The sequence below is a fragment of the Chiroxiphia lanceolata genome, chromosome 15, assembly GCF_009829145.1.
Source record: "Chiroxiphia lanceolata isolate bChiLan1 chromosome 15, bChiLan1.pri, whole genome shotgun sequence".
In the NCBI taxonomy this organism is placed as follows: Eukaryota; Metazoa; Chordata; class Aves; order Passeriformes; family Pipridae; genus Chiroxiphia; species Chiroxiphia lanceolata.
Window position 1 is genome coordinate 13098381 of NC_045651.1, and position 16871 is coordinate 13115251.

The window sequence follows — 16871 nt, forward strand, 5'->3', positions numbered from 1 at the left end:
GAGGTGGGAAAACTGTGGGAAAACTCAGCAGAATCAGGAGGTGCCACATCTTGTGAACACCACTTGGAGGAATTAGCACAAAGTAAACTCACTGGGGAGTAAGGAGGTGTAAAAAGGCTCAGCAAAGGAGTCAGACAAGTGGGGAACATGGAACAGTGGGGCTCACTTGGCCTGAATACATGAGAGCTTCTGGTATTTATACAGCTTTACAGTTCTACAATAACACAGCGGAGAAGTATCTGCAAGCTCAGCAGCTTGCTGCAGTGCACACACACCACATCCAGTGAAAACCACAGTGAGACTTGGATCAGGCAAGAATGGGAAGGAGAACTTCCCCAGGAGAAACAACCCTTCCTCTTCCATGTGCAAGACCCCTCCCAGACGGCCCAAACCAGCACGACCTTGTTAAGGATGATGTTCAGCCGCTCAGATTCGCAGTCCACCACCACCAGCCTTTCCTTCTTCTTCTGCAGCTCCTGGAAGAGCATTCGATAGCCCTCTTCTGTTGTCGTCAGGATGTTGACAGCTGTCACCTGCCAGTTCTTCTCAGCTGCAGTGTCCAGCACTTTCTGTAGGACTGACAACCCTGTGATGGGAAGAGAGGGGGAAGAGCCAGGTTTTAGTTGTGTGGTGACATCTTTCTGTCCTCCTGACAGCCTGTGTAGCTGCCTCAGGCCAGGCTGGAGTCAAAGTCACAAGAGTGAAGCAGAACAACAGAGAGCAACTAACAGTCTAGATTTTACCCAAACTCAGCTGGGCTAGAATTAATGAGCGCTACTTTTCTGTCCCAGCGCAGATGATTGCAGGCCTAGTTTTCCTTTGTAATCAGCAGATCAGTCTCGTTGATCAGACCCTGCTGTGGGATTTAGATAAGAACTCTAATCCCCATTTTCCTGTCTGTTACTACTCAAACAACTCGATTTCTCTTGGCCATAGTTTGCTTCTTGTCTTTGATCTGTTTAGGCTGTATGCTCCCAGAGTTAGGGACACCCTCAGCAATCAAAACACACAATTGTATTCAGCATCATTCTCTCTGCCATCAGAGAGAAAACCATTATTTTTAAAATTATGTTGCCTAAATTACATGCACAGCCTTCCAGGGGAGATTCACACAGCACTGCTCTGGAATCCTACTAGACAACTCTGTCTGTTGCAGTCCTTTTGGGATATTCATGATGCATGACAACAGAAAGCAAGTGTGACGCTTTTATACCTTCTTCTTGTCTCTAAAGGTCATCCTGTCCCTTCAAGGGATAGCAATAACTTCCAGGACAGAGCTGTGAATCACCTTTACCTCCACCCTGTCCTCCACAAGTCCCTTTGGCTTCCAGCCTCCAAGCCTGGAGCTTTAAAGGCATCTGAGAGCTGGGAAAACTGAATCACAGAGCAATGAGCTCACTAGCCTTGTTTGTAGTTTAGAAAATTAGATAATAACTTCAAGAACCCAACGAAGGTTCTATTGTTTTACATAGACAACTGACATGTGCTAACACAGAGGACTTGGAGGTTTTCAAGCTATCTGCCAGACATACATTTCACACCTGACTGTGGGCTTGGGTGAAGTCATTCACGTTTATTAACTTGGAACTCAGTGTCCTTGAGTTTGACAGACCAGTTCAATATGGGACATTGAATAAAAAAAATTCACCATTGCAAACCACCTACACATCAAATATTTCCCTCATGTTGATGGGGCTCAAACCTGGCTCCATGAGCACAGACATACTGGGTCAGGCTGATGCTTCATGTAGATCAACACTCACCTTCAGCAGAAATGGATATTTATGAAAGGAATAGAGAACAGGGAAGGCATAGGGTGACCCTTCCTTTAGGCATCCTCTCAGCTTCCAGAAACCCACAGTTAGAGGATTTCTGGAGGCGAGGTCTCCACCTAGAGCACTATGTTTAACTGTCTGGTAACCCTCCCACATACTTGTGACTTACCCCGGTCAGCATCGTAAATGTACACAAACTTCTGCCAACTGTAGTGCTCGATGACACTGATGAGGGCATCCTGGAGCTCTGGGCGGAGCTGGAGGACAAACTGGTTGGACGTTTCGACAGGGAAGCTTGGTGTTATGAAGCAGACGTGGAGAGCCCCGCAGAAAGACGTGAGCATGTTGACGGTCCTCCTCTCATAAAATCCAAAGATGGCATAGACGCCCTTGGAGAACTGTGAGCAGACTGGAGGAGCAGAGAGAAAGGTCATGAGGGCAGAAGGGCAAGGAGGCTTATCAGGAATTTCACCAAAATAAACCTTTTCCCTGAAATAAGCTGTGAGCTCTCCTGACAAAATAATTTTACCCCAGGCCCATGGGTTGATGAAGGAACCTGTGAAGAACAGGGCTTGTGACCATGTGATGCTCTGCCCTTGGTCTCCACAGACCTGCTTTACCTTTGATAGGCAGAAGTGACAGAGAAGAATGAAATCAGCATCCCCAGAGCTCTGCTGAAGATTTTGCTTCTTCTGGGATAAAATGTGTTATCTGAAAATGGGAACTCCTCAGCAGAAAGGGGCTATTGCAGCACCAGATGCATTTCCTTCAGAGCAGAAGGAAAATATTTGCACGATAGCACAGCCCTTCGTGGCCAGTGACTCCAGAAGGAAACTATGGGTTTGACCTCTGAAGCTGCAGAGACCTTTCTGAGAGGGCATCTCAGCAAAGGTTGACCAGGTTCAATGCAGTCACAGCACAGCTACAGGGAGGTTTTTCTGCAACATGAGCTGCTGACACTGAGGTCAGAGCCTCCGACAGCAGAGTGTGTTGGTACTTGGGGTCACCTGCGTGGCAATTTCTGGTTTCCTCACAAAGCCATGGTGGGGAAGGCTGTGTGCTCAGCGAGGTAGCAGCCGTATCCTGGGAGATCTCCATCAGCAGTTCCCTGGCAGATATCTGTGTCTGTCCTCAGCAGCTGGTGCTGTGCCACACAGGGAGGGCTCTCTTGTGTTGGAGCCCTTCTCTGGAGAGCACTTAATGATATCCTGGGAGCTGCCGGAAAAATGCCTTAGGATCTCAGTGAGACAGAGAGAGTTCACACTTTAGGTTGTAAAACTTAGCCCCTGAGACAGTCAGACTCATTTAATGTCACCCCTGTTTATGGCACATCCCAAGTTACCACCAATAAATCTCCAAGGCGGAGGTGGTGGCAGTGACAGCATTTTTTCTGTGTCAGAACTCCTGGCACTAATGTCTCCTCCTGTTGTCACTCTGACTCTGAAGACCTTTGGCTGTGACATTTATACTGACTCAACACTTCACACATCACTTGCCTGCCCTCCCCAACCAAGTGCAGGCTGAGGAGTTGGATGTGACATTCTGGGGTCCCCTGGCAAGTGCTCTGCACTGCTTGGAAATCCCCTGACCTGGTTCCTGCTGGTAGCCATCAGTACTGAGCCTTCTGCGTGTGTAGCTGGAAACAAGCTCCTAAATGTGAGTTATTGCATCCATAGCTGTGCTCCCTCTGAGCTCTGTCCCTCCAACAGGGAGGGTCTTCTCCTGACTGGCTTACACCCATCCTGGATAAGATTGCCTTGTTCCTCACTTCTCTTACTGCCACCATCAAATATTCAGAGGGAAGAGCAAGAAATCCTGCTTCCCACTGTGCAAAGCAAATCCCTTCTCCCATCTCACCACCAAAACAAAGCAGTTGTGCTTTTTGGAACAGCACAGTGCTGAGAACTGAGGACTGAATCTCACAACACTGATGGAACTTTCTCCTTCATCTTGGAGTTCAGCTCAGGTTTTGGGCATCCCAGTCCTTCAGTTTGTTCCCAGGGTCACCCATCCTCTTTTCACTGATTAGCACCTGTGATCTCAGAATTTTCTTCCCACAAAGGAATTTGTAGTTCTGCAGGGCAGGGACGCCTCACAAAGCCTGAACCATGACAAAAATAACCCTCACTTCTCTTTATTTTCGCAGCAGTGTCTCTCTTTGCAATCAGCAATTGTGTCTGTATCAGCTGGAGTCACTGCCCTCATCATGAGACTGACACATTCAGGAAGAAAAGTAGCAGACATGGATAGAAACAGTCTGAACATCATTTCCATGTGACTGGACCAGTGGGTCTAATGAACGGTGCAATATACCATATGTGAGAGATCAGAACGTGGTCTTGGGAGACCCAGGCTTCAGACTCACTGAATGATTAAAGAGACATTTTCGGGACAGCTGAACAATCCAGCACAATTAATAATCCAGACAATAAACTTAGAGGGCTTATTTTGTTTCAGACAAGGCATGGCTTCCTTGAATTTTATTTTCTATCTAAAAGGAATCTCTCATTTTTTAGATTTTATTTTTTTTTAACTGTGTCTCAGTCATGCTCAGGCATCCCTCCTACACTGTTCTGAGACATCATCAGTCCCAGCATTTGAAACAGATTGCACCAAAGACAACTGGGAGAAGGAACACGCTTTATCATTAGTAAGTTTGGAAAGAACTCTCACTCACTTCGTATTTGCAAGCTATAAGAGGCCACAGACAAGGCAGATAATTTGGAAAAAAAAAAAGACTTGCTGAGGGTTATCACCCAAAGAAGAACAAAGAAATTGTTATGTCAGTTAATCTGGAAAAGTGAAGAGTGAGACCTGCAGCTGCTTTTCTGGGACTGAAGTTGGCATAATGTAAAAGCAGTGGTGCAAAATTGTGTAGATCTCAGGGCTATTTTAAATTCTTTATTTAATATGTTGAGAGATCATTGGAATTTCTTTACATTTGCTTTAATCACTTTATGAAGAAAATATATTAATTATTCTGTTCTCATTTGACTGCTCTGCAACTTCCTAATAACATATTACTAAGAACTGCAAACCTTAAGTAGAGGAAGCAAATATTTTAAGCTCTCTTTGTTTTTATAGTGATGAGCAGTCACCAGCCTCTGACTGATGGCTTTCTAAAAAGCTTAAAATACATAAAAGGGATAAAGATCGTGCTGGAATGGAAGGTCTGAGAAGTTGAACTCTCCTGGTCAATTGGCTGGTGACAACATCACACTTTGCAAGTGTTGTGCCAACTGCCTGTAGAGAGTTGGCCACAGCTCAGCTTTTCCTGCAGAGGACTGCAGAGCAGTCAGCCTGGTGACCAGCTCTAGCAGCTGAATTTGGACAGTTCAACCTCAAGCTGCAGGTAGGAATCTGGGTGAAAGGCAACAGTATAAATGTTTGCCTATCCAAGGATGTGAGCATGAGTGAAGAGGGTTTGCTTGGATGCAGATAAAGAGATATGTGACAGTTTGCATGTGCTATTTGTGACCTCTGGGCTGCACGATGGGAAAGGACAGAAAAACATCAGTTCTGGGCTGTACCTGTGCTATTATCTTACGATGAATTTGTAATTAATTACAGAATAGTTTTCCTCTAAATAAACCCTCGCAAAATATAGTTCATAATGATTGATAACTATAACCACTACTGTGTTCACCCTCATCAGTCTTGTAAAACTGATCCGGTTGGGATTTGTGGCTGGAGCATTCCCAGTGTGTACCACACCAGGCACCATGGACACCCCATATCCCTCCTTCTCCAGGCACAGTCTCTCTCACCGAGGCTCTCTTGTGTCAGTCCAGGTCGAATGTCACCTGGTTATGCTGGAGAGACAACCCAGCAACAACCACCTGCTCTCTGGACACAACCCTGCAGTACCTGTTGCAGCCAGATGAGGTGAGACCTCGTCAGATTGCACTAAAAACAATTCCAACTTACTGCAAAAATCAAAATTGTTTGTAAGTTAGTTAAAAAGTGACTGATGTGGTAGAGCAAGAAGGGGAGGCTTCCCCTCTCTCTCTGTGGAAAGGTGGCCATCGTGGAGATGGTGTGTCCTTGAATTCAAATGAGGAAAAAGCACCTACTCTTCCCTCGTTCTTGGAATCCCCAGACTGCAGAATTTCTAGTCCTGCACTTTTTCTCAAGGTTCTCTTTTCATATGGAAATATTCAAGGTAAGGCACGCAAATCTGAGAAAAAACACTGATTTTGCTGATAGCACACACAGGAGAGGACGCCTACTTGGCAGCTGAAGAGAGGCAGCTCTGGCCACCTTTGCAGATGCTTCCAAGAAAAAGAAAAGTACATCAACAAATACATCAATACTCACAACTTTAATTTGCGCATTTTCTCTGCAGAAGAGGAAAGCAAAAGAGATGTTTTGAGTGTATAAAAATTCCTGGTAGACTTTTATTTTGGCTATAGCTCTCAACCAGAGAGAGTAGATGAACAAGACTGCATTTAGGAGAGTCACAGGTATTTTGCAACTGGAGGTTTGACCTGACCCATGTAAAAGGCAGGTGTCAGATAAAACAGATATCTCTTTTAGGTTTTGGTTAAGGAAGATAAACCAAAAAGTTTCTTTCAGAAACAGTCACCACAAAGAGAGGCTGAAACAGTCTTGGCATTTGAGTGAGGAGGAAGAGCAAATGGGCTGCACAGAAGGATGGGAATTCAAATTTGGTCTCCAGGAGTGAAGATGGTACAATTCTGCTGAGAATCTGCAAACAAGATTGTAAAAAGGAAACTGTTCCCTATGGACACAGCTGGGGAAGAAGCCTGGTAGGAGATCCTGGCAGCTGCTCATCTGCCATTTCCTTTAGAAGCAGAATTTTCACCATTTCACTGAGTTTAAGACTAGAAAGGGACATTAGATCATTTCTACTGACTTGTTGTATCTCATGGACTGTTAAGTTTCACCCAGCTACCCCTGGAGGCAGCCAATAATATGGTTTAGTTGACTCTTGGGAGGTTCAACTGCTGCATACCCCTGTCAGAGAACAGAAGTAGCAGAGACAGTGCTAATACCCGAAGCCACAAGAGCAGTAAAAAACCCGATTAAACGAAATATCCCCAGATGTTCCCCACAAATGACTCGTGTTCTCACTTGCAAAAGGAGACAAAAAACCCAGATGGTCCCTGCCAGATTTCAGAGGCCTTCCCGACCCTGGAGAATGTCAGAGCATCTAGGAAGGATGCCCTCTACAGGAAAGATGCTCTCTCCACACCCTCTCCAGGAAAGACATTCCTATAATGCTGAGCTGCATATGTGAGCAAATTATTCCCCATAGCCCAAGCAGGCAGGGAAAGAAAATTGCAACTGAAAATGTAGACTCCTAAATAAGAAGAAATCTTTGAAACCACCCAATCCAGCACACACCAAAATTAAGAAATGGTTTTTTTAAAAAATTTGAAGAAGAGTGTGGCCAGACTTTGTAATAAAATAGTCAGCTCAGTTTACTGTCCTCTGTGAGCTATTAATGATGAGCCCTGCAATGCCTGCAGCCCCAATATCATCTTCATCTGTCCAAACCTCTGGGGACATGGAACCAACACCCTCACTTGCAGCAAAACATACTCACTGACAGAAGTGGTGTCAAGAAGCAGTTCCCACATGCTTTTCTTTGCTCACTTGGAGTGTATCTGTGCACATGTGGGAAAGAGGAGGGAGGATATGCATGCATAATTAATTTTTAGCATGCCCTGCCTGGAGGCGACCCTCACACAGTGATGGAGAACCTGACATCAGGTTGGCAAAGCTGGTGGAGTTTCAATGAGGGAGCACTGGTGTCTGCTTCAATTAGGATCAGCTCAGCTTTCCTCCCAAATGTTTGTCCTCACAGTTCTCCAGTGTGGCGTAGGTGCCAGAGCTCATCTCTTCAGCACATCCCAACGACAGCATGTTCCCACAGATTTTCTGAGCAGGGGAAAGCCAAACAGATTCTACACTCCCCCATTGTTCCACTCATGTATTTAGCTGACAGCAGATATGTCCCACACAGAAGTGTGCTCCCTTCCATCACTTTTCTGTACTGCTGCTCTAATCATCCTGGAAGCTGGAAAGTAATGTTGATTTTTACATAAAGATCTGCTTTCCTTCCCTCATATTTAAACAATAACCTATGACTGAATAACTGCTCATAACTGCATATGCTGATAGCTTCAACTTTTTTAGTTAAGTTTGCCTGCCTGACAAGTGAGTCTTAGTTTGCCTGGCTGACAAATGATAAGCTTCCTTTGAGATCAAATTGAATTTGGGATACTTCTTTCTCACATGCTTCTGAGTTTAAGGAAACAGAAATAACATGGTGGTTTTGTCACCAAAAATCAACAGCATGGACTCTTAGTCATTTAAGTCCACTTTTGAATTAAAATTATGATAGTGGAAAATATAGTCATGGGAAGTTAACTTTAATTTCTCTGTCAAAGGGACCAGCTGAATGTCTTAGTTCTTCCATTGTGTACTTCACAACTTGAAATCTCTTTTTCTTCTTCTGCTACTGTCTTTGAGCAAAGTTCTTTTCCAGTGTGACTACAAAACTGAAGAAAAAATCCAAATATCAAAGGTCTTAATAAAGTCACTGAGCTTGTTGAAAAACAAAAGAAGGAAAACCAAGATGTTTGGCAAGCTTTTACTCGCTTCTTTTGCTTGTTTTTAAGAGTATTTTTACTTTGGGAATGCTAATATTTTGTTGAATCCTATAAAACCAAGAATTAAATATATTGAAGGGTTTACAGTCAACACAAACTATTTCTGAGCACTTTTAATAGCAGTGAGATGCAAATCCCCTACACAGAACACACTGAGATCACAAGCATCTTTAAATGGGTCCTGGACAAGAACCTAAAGGAGATGTAGGCATGTGTCTGCTGACATTTGGGACTTGTGGGGTCACAGACTTGGATGGGTCCTTAAATAAGGATACATCCTTAAATGAGACACCATTTAACAGCTGAATTTTCTGAGTAGCCTTCAAACCTGCTGACAGAACACAGCGACACCACTGGAAAGAACGTGATGCCCATCTGAAGCAGCATTCAGAATTCGCAGAAGCCCATTTCTTCTGTGAGTAGACTTAGGTTATTGATCTAATTGGGAGAGTTTGGCTGAGGAGGGTCCTGTGGCTAACATCAGACTATGTGTGAGGGAGAATGGGTCCAGTGCCAGCTCTGTTTCAGGTTTGATATCTAATCATGACTTGGATCTTTGCTTGTGAGACAAAGGAAGGCAACTGCCTTTCTGTGAGCCCATCTGTTCCAGTCCCTTGGGTCAGAGAGAATGCTTTAGACCACGCTCATACAGACCCCAAATAAGACCAATTTCTGAGCTGGAAGCACTGATTCCATGCTCTCAAGCTGTGTAAGGTTCTTGCTGTTTACTGCCTTCATCTCTCCAGTGTCCCATACCAGAGCCACAGCTTTGCCACAGCACTCCCTGATTTCATAACGTTAAAACAGTAAAGACGTGCAGAAGGGCTCTGGTGCCTGGAAACAACTCTGCATTTTTCAGCTCTAACAGAGGATCTGACCTCTCCACCTTGTCTCATTTTTAAAATGGGACTGTTTTCCTCCCTGCCAGTCTGGCTCATTCCTGGGGTACAGCTATCTGCAAAAACAAGGCAAACAAACCCAGCTGGGTTACAGTCTTCTGAGATTCCTTTGTGGCACACTATGTCATTAAAAATATAGAATCATAGAAGGCCTTGGCTTGAAGGGGACCTTAAATTATGTGCCAGAACTGTCTGGCACTGTCAGCAGGTCTGCTGGGCAATCTGGCTTTTTAGCATGTCCAGAAAGAACCCAGCAGAAGATGCTGGCCATGCTGGGTGCCTTGGAGCAGCAGGAGCTCTGCAAAACCAGCTGCCCTCTCCTGCCCACAACCCTCATCTCGAGCTCCCCTGTAGCTCCCCTAGAAGGAAGGAGTGATCCCTCCTAGGGCCCCAGCTGCAGATGGATTTTCCTATGGACCCCATGGGCTCAGGAAGATCAGCAATCCCTGCTCTCATCTAACCTTCTACAATGAAATAGAAAACTCATAATTTGTCCTCATTGAACTCTCTGTGTCTGAAGCAGAGACATAAATATTAAAGCAAGATTACTAGAAATGAAAGTGACAGATATTGTAAAAAAAGACGAGGGATGAGGGTTGAACCAATTTTGCTTTTACTTCCTTATTAGATGGCCTTTTGTGTTATGTTGGTCTTTCTGAAGAAAGTGCTATACAAGGAAAACTAAGTACAGGATCACGGTGTAGATTCTGCTGGGAAGTATGAACAACAATAGAGAAAAAGAGCAAAGCACCAAACCCCCAGCACGTTAACAAAGTACACAGCACACTGCTCTTAGTTCACCACAATGTTTAATTCTGGGCTGGAAGTGCTGAATTATTAAAACAGAGTAAAAAGAGGGGAGTAAGAAGCGGGAGGGGGAAGACAAGCAGTAGCAGAAAGCAAGTGTGTCACATAGAGAAAATCTCACTTCAGATGAAATGCATTTTGTCTTCAATAGCTCCTTTTCTTTCTCTAATACATTATATTGGTTCACAGACATTAAAGCCTTAGACTGTCTTCAGTGCAAGCCTCAGGTTCTGGTGAGGATTTTCTAAGGGCTCGTCTTGAAATTGGTTCCAGGTTGCAATGAAAAAACCAGACTGTGAATTTGCTCTGGAGAAGTCCAATGTTAACGTTGCTTCCCTTGGGGAAGGAGGCTGTCAACATCCACCTCCACAACTCCTTTCCTAATCTTCATCCTGATAAATAGAGTTTTGGTCCCGTGTCTCCCTGCTTCATAGAACATGTGCATAGGCATTCCAAAATTTTCTCTGGTTTGTGCTTTTGCAAAACTGATGTCTCAGTCTCTGACGTGTTCCTTGTGACATTCCTGACACTTGTTGCCCCGAGCCTGCTTCTCCCCAGGTAGTTGGAGGTGAGCATCTACTCACCTTCTCTTTTCTCCTTGTCACTACTTTTTTTCCCACTCCTGCTGGGAGTCGGAAAAAAATTTCCAAGTTAAAATTTCCAAGTTTTAACTGTTTAGTGCTACAGTGCATAAACCCTTATCCTTGTCTGCCACTGAACTAACCCAACTAATTTTAAGACTGTCTCAACAACAGGCTGCAAAGTATCAACTTCATTTGTTAACTTTCCACTTTTTTCCTACTCAAATCAGCCAAAGAACCTGACAAAACACACACACGTGCATGCACACCCTCTGCAGTGTCCAAACTCTCTCTGGCCACATATTAATATCCCAGTACAAGTGCTGGGTTTCCTGATCTCAGGTGTCAGACCCCTGATGCTCCTCAGCCCGCACAGTCAGCAACAGGCAGGAAAGGCTGGTGTTGAACTCTGTAAAGTCAGATTGGGTAGGTCCTGGTGTGCCCAGCTTTTATCCCTGCTTTGGAAGCATGTGAAGAGAGACCTTTATATTTCCTCAAACACTGACTCTCTTTCCTGATAGTGATGTGTTTGTTTTTTTTAAGTGACAAGAAAAAGCCCTGAGCAACCCCCTTTCTGAACTCCGGGGGTGTGTTGCCTTCAAAGAAACACAGGGATTATGCCATATCCCATACACCTACATAGGTTATGTGGGCATTATTATTAATTCTAATTGGCTTGGAATTACACTTATCCTGTTATCCCTGGGTACCTGGGAACCCTCTATAGATGGAACTGTCGCCCTGCATGTGTTTGTAAGATGCCTGGCACAGTGCTGTAAGGCCTCTGTGAGGTACTGTAATATATACATGTGGAATAGCAATAAAGCCACTGAACAGCCTCCTCAGAGTGGAGAATTACCTTCCCAGCAGAGAGAAGAGAAATTATATGACTGGTTCACCACAGAAAGTAAAACAAAAGATAAGGAGGGACCTAAATTGAGTATCAGGAGAATTTTCCCTAACCTGATTGATCTTTTTGGTAGTGAGGATGTCTTTTGTGTGTCTACCTTAAAATATCTGCCAACCTAGGAGGGAGGCTGGCTGTCAGAGGGCACAGATGAGATTTTCCTGTTGTTGTAGGCTATTGCTAGCCTTTCTGACATTATTTGACTTTTTGCTCACTTAAAAATAAAGGGCAGTAGACAGAAAGCACGGTGTACATTGTGTGGGGAAAGCATTACCAAGCTCCCCTCTGCACCAGTCTCACTGGTCTGGGCAAAGAAGGAAGAATTTGAACTTATCCAGGACAAAGTTTCTTGAAACAGAACCTCTCACAGACAGGACAGAGCATCATGTCCCTGGGGGCTTGAAGTGGGAAGCAGTACCTAAACCCACCAGCTGACACATTATTTATAAACATGCACGTTTTCTATACATTTTCAGGGCTATGTTACAGGTATCTGCTGAGTTAGCAAGGCAGATGCTCCAAAACCTACATGTGCCATCGCTGCCCCAAAAGTGCCATCTTTTCTGCAGACACTGGAGCCATTAGTTTTCTGAAAAGAGGAGCAGGGAGGCACAACCCAGCAAACTACACTCAGCACACAAGGGTTAACCTCTAGAGCACAACCCTTTTGTGCTACCTGCTTGCATATTGTATTCACCTTTGGTCTGTGAAAGCAACAACGGTTTTGAAACTCCATTTAACATCTCAGCAAGGGCTGAGTTCGGTGTAGAATGACAAGATCCTTTGACATCTGGGAGTGCTGGCTTTTGTGGGCTTAAGTGCCTCCCTTGGAGGCTCTTTGCTACAGTCATTTCTTGTAGGGTTTTTATTTTCCCTTTTCACATTAATGTTCCATTCCATTGTGCTCATAGCTTTGGTCAGGCCTACTTAATGTCAGGGGGAATATTACCATTTCTTCCCTGTCATTAGAACAGCTCTAATCCTGTCTGCATTGCGAGGGTAATAAATGATAAGAGTTACCACATTTTTAATTTCCTCAGTGCCTCTGAGCACCAGGTTTTGTGAAAAATCCCAAACAAACAAATTTAAGCTTGAGATCTTTTAAACCCAGTGGGAGACTGTGTTGTCTGGGGAGCAGGAAGGCAGAGCTGTGACAGATGGCGAGATCTGGTCCTATGGTTTGCAATTTTATGGTTTCTGGTGAAACTTCTGTGCGAATCGCTCGCTGTGGGTGGTGGAACAAACAGTTTACATGAAGTGCATCTAGCTAGTGTGCCCAGATGGAGCTTCTGCAGAGAGGTGATACTTGTTAAATTGGGGCTGCAGGCAGCTGTAGAGGCCAGTTCCCTCTCAGGGTAGGTGAAGGCATCCATGCCACTGAGCAAGGTGAATGGTGGGGATGGGGGAGAACATCACTCTGCCCCACTGCTCTAACAAACCTCTGGTAGACCTGGAGGCCCCGTGTGAATGTGACCCAGAACACAAAGTATCAGCCAGGGAGTTGGCTGCCAAGCAAGAGCTTCAGCAGAAATAAGGTGGAATTCAAGATTTTCCTAACAAGTCTTAGGTGAAATCTGTGTCATTTTACCAGCATGACAGAGGGGATTTTCACAGCTACAGGCTTCTCCTAAGCTGGCAATTGGATCCATGAAAGTCATCCCCCATAGTAAACTCACACGACCAAGGAAAGGACCAAGAGGTGGGAGAAGCTGCAAAGCACATTACCAGTTCTATAAAATAACCTCAGAAACACATCTTTTGCTTAAAAGACCCTTGCCCAACCAAATCCCATTAATATCAGTGACAGGTGGTATCAAATACAAAGCAAAACTTTGGAAAAGACTTTTGTACTGGATGTTTCACTTGCAGAACTTCACATGTCACAGTTACGATTTATGATAATGAAAAATACGGTCATCGACTCTATACTGAGGCCAGTGAAGACAAGACATCAGGAGCCTCTCAGCTATCCTGAACCACCTGCACTGCCATGGGACTGAGAAAATAGTCTGGAAGAATAGGACGTGTGTCTTAGGGAGAAGAATGTAGCAGAATCCTTAACATTAGCAAAACACTGAGATCTCTTCCTGACATGCTTAGTTACGTGCAAACACCTTCTCTACTGATTTCTATTCAGGGAGAATTTTTAAGCTCCTGAAGAAAGAGACTCTCCAGTGAGCTGCAAAGAGCAAGAGGGATCATGTAAAACACTCTGCATAAATGCAAATTGTGGGGAGGCCAAGCAGAGCACAGGAAGGGGAGTTGTGGGAAACCCGGGGTCATTCATCATTCGGAAGCAGCGGCACTGCACACACAGAAGCAGGTTCTGTCTCAAGCACTCACTCAGTGTAAACCAAAGATGATGAGATGATTTAGGCAGCTACTGAGAAAATCCCACTGCTTCTCAGCAGAAACTTTACCTGTAAAATATTATTTAGACAGAAAAGCAGCAGCAGACTGGAGGATGCTAATTTGTATCATTTCTCACAAGCATCAGAGAGACTCTTTCACTATTCACCAGATGTTGCTCAACCCAAGGTCGTAGGGTTACCTGGGGAAATCCATTTGTCCATGAAATCAGAGTCACAGGGCACCCTGGGGCAGGCAGGTCTTGCACAGAGAGGCATCAGGAGCACCAGCTTTTCAATGAGTGGAAACATTCATTGCATTTAACAACTGTGCAAGAGAACCAAGCCATGGAAAGCTTCACACATCAACTGTCAGATTTGCTTCGCACAAGGAAAACTGGGAAAACTACACCATGTAATGGACTCTAATCACACATCTAAAATAAGCACATGGATGGCTAAAGGTAAAATTAACAATTAAGAACCCATTTTTTTCAGAAGACTCTGGGGGAAAGACAGGTGGAACTGCCACCTACAAGAGAAGGTTGGCAGGGCAGAGGCTGCTGCCACTGGTGGGCAGAACCCCAGTAAAGGCTTGGTCTGGGAGGACAAGGTAAAAAGAAACATCCCTGGCACTGGTCTCTTGATATGCATTGGAATCCAGAGGTGCAATTAAAAGCCTGTGATTTACACCTCTGGGACAGTCCTAGCTAACCTGTGAGGGTTGTGATTTTCTTCTTTCTGTACTGCAATCCTCTTTTGGTGCTGAATGTGGCAGAGAGGAGTGTGTAGCATAGCCTTCACTTTGAATTCCTGATCCTCCTCTTGGAGTAAAGAATCATTTCCCTTTGACCGAATTCCTGATCCTCCTCTTGGAGTAAAGAATCATTTCCCTTTGAGAGAATTTCTTTCTGGCTGCCTGTATTTAACGTGGCAGTGAACATCTGCAGTCATATTTTCTAAGCATTTGTTATGATCATTCCTCTGCACTGCTAGTTCTAACAGCAGAGCAATGTCAGCCGAGAGCCTTGGTAGCATTTCCAAAACATTTTTTAAATTACTTAGTTGAATACCACGTCTCTTTAAAGAAGAGATGTTGGAATGATCTGCAAGTGATTTGGGATGTAGGTATATAAGGAAGACATATGGTGCATGCAACCTTTGAAAATCAGACCTTAACTCATGTACACTGAAAGTGTGTCTCCTGTGACAGCTTCTACCAGTGCTCTCCTAAGGAAAGATGTTTTTCTGGCATTGTCTGTGGAACAATGGAAGAACAAGGATGTTATGTGAGAGGTTGGTTTCAGAGGTCCTCTCTGCACATGCACTTTGCAACAATGTCATGGTGCAGCTGCAAATGTGTGCCTATAATCCACTTGCCTATAATCATCCTGTGAACTTCTTTCTTGAATCTCTCATGGAAGTAATGAGAAAATCGTCCACTTTCTGCCTGGTTAGAAAGAATAGTCTGTGCAATAGAAATAAGACAGCTGAGAAAACCTTTATTTCAGTGTAGAAAAGTTGTCTACATTATAGTTTCCCTGGTAACTACATTGAGGCCAACAGAATTACACTGGGTCTAAGCATGGTCTAGTTTTGTCAGTTGGGAAACACATCATGTTTCCTGAAGGAGGCTGCAGGGATAGAGGACCTGATTTGTGTGTGCAGCCAGCTGTGACTTGCTTGGAAAGTGTGCTTTCTTCACGTCTGCTTGAGCATAGGTCACTAGTCCCCCTTGGAAGAATCCTCAGGCATGAAACCAAAAGGAATTTGTGATAAAAGGCCCTTAAGAAACTTTTCCTGCCATCCTTATTGGAAAATCCTTCAAAGCAAATGCATGGGAAATAACAGAATCCTAAGGAGTTGTGAAAGCTGGACTGGAGAAGAGGAACAGGGTAAGGGAGATGCAAGTTTGAGGTTCATTGATGGGAGAACAGCCATTTTAATTTCAAAATCCACTGGGGCTTTGAAAGAGAAAAACAAGGATGAAAGGGAGTGTGAAGGGGGGTTGAGTGCAGATGCATTCAGAGATCCAAGGGCCAGGTGCCTTTTTCTGAAAGGTGAGGGAGAAAAATGGGCTTTCGAAGTCTGAGTCACTCCATCTCCTCTCTCTCTGAATGGACAATGACGAACACTTCAATGCTGCCCAGTTTTAGTTTAAGAAGGGTTTTTCAAACCTCACTGTCTGAAGCCTGATAATCTGTCCTCCGTTCAGGTTTTTAACCTCATTTCACAGTTGGACTGACTGAGGCAGCCACCTGTGTGAGGACACACAGTGATTTTGGGGTGAGACCCAAGTGCCCTCACACGGACACCTCTTTGTCAGACAGTGTGAAGAGCTGGCTCATTGCTCACAGTTTACCAGCGAAATACCCTTCCCCAGTGGGTGGTGAATATTCCATGGGGCACTCCCTGTCCCCACTCGCTCTTCTCGCCCATCCTTTCAGAGGAGGGAACGTGCTGACAGCAGAACAAGGCAGCGCTGCAATGGGCATGATGCTCCTCTCCAAGCACACACAGACTTGGCACCTCACCCAAGGCTTGGGGATTTTGTGACCAGCTGTTGAGTGGGCACTTTGCAATGGAACTCATGTACTGGCTTTAACACTAAACCCATTTCAATTCCTCTCACAGCTCAACCTCAACCCCTGCTGGTTCATGCTGGGCTGAAAGGAAGGACAACATGATCTCTTGCCAGAAAGGCTGGAGACCTTCCCAGAACAAAGCCATGCCCCCCCACAAGTCTTTTGTTTGGCTCTCTCTGTATGATTTCATGGTTTATTAGCTATTAAAAACCAGAAGACCTATTTCATGGTTTGACTTTCAACATGGTACCAGCTGATGGCGTTTGAGAAAAGTTACTGTCAGGCAGTGGTTTCTGGGCCAAGAAAATCCCTCCCTGAGGGGCAGGGATGG

The 16871-nt window shown here is 44.6% G+C and overlaps 1 protein-coding gene across 8 annotated transcripts in view; it reads right to left on the reverse strand.

The window, feature by feature from the left end:
- GRIA1 (glutamate ionotropic receptor AMPA type subunit 1) overlaps positions 1–16871 on the reverse strand; it is a 120805-nt gene that overhangs the window by 62083 nt on the left and 41851 nt on the right. For 5 of the 8 annotated variants that reach the window (XR_004359713.1, XM_032702556.1, XM_032702555.1 and 2 more), the window contains 2 exons: positions 1945–2184; positions 399–586 (listed from right to left, as the gene is read on the reverse strand). Coding sequence is in view for 7 of the 8 variants with exons in the window: in XM_032702556.1 (XP_032558447.1) it covers positions 399–586; positions 1945–2184 (428 nt within the window). In the remaining variant the exon portion in view is untranslated. The remainder of the gene's footprint in view (positions 1–398; positions 587–1944; positions 2185–16871) is intronic. The other 3 variants (XM_032702558.1, XM_032702559.1, XM_032702561.1) reach the window with 1 other exon arrangement.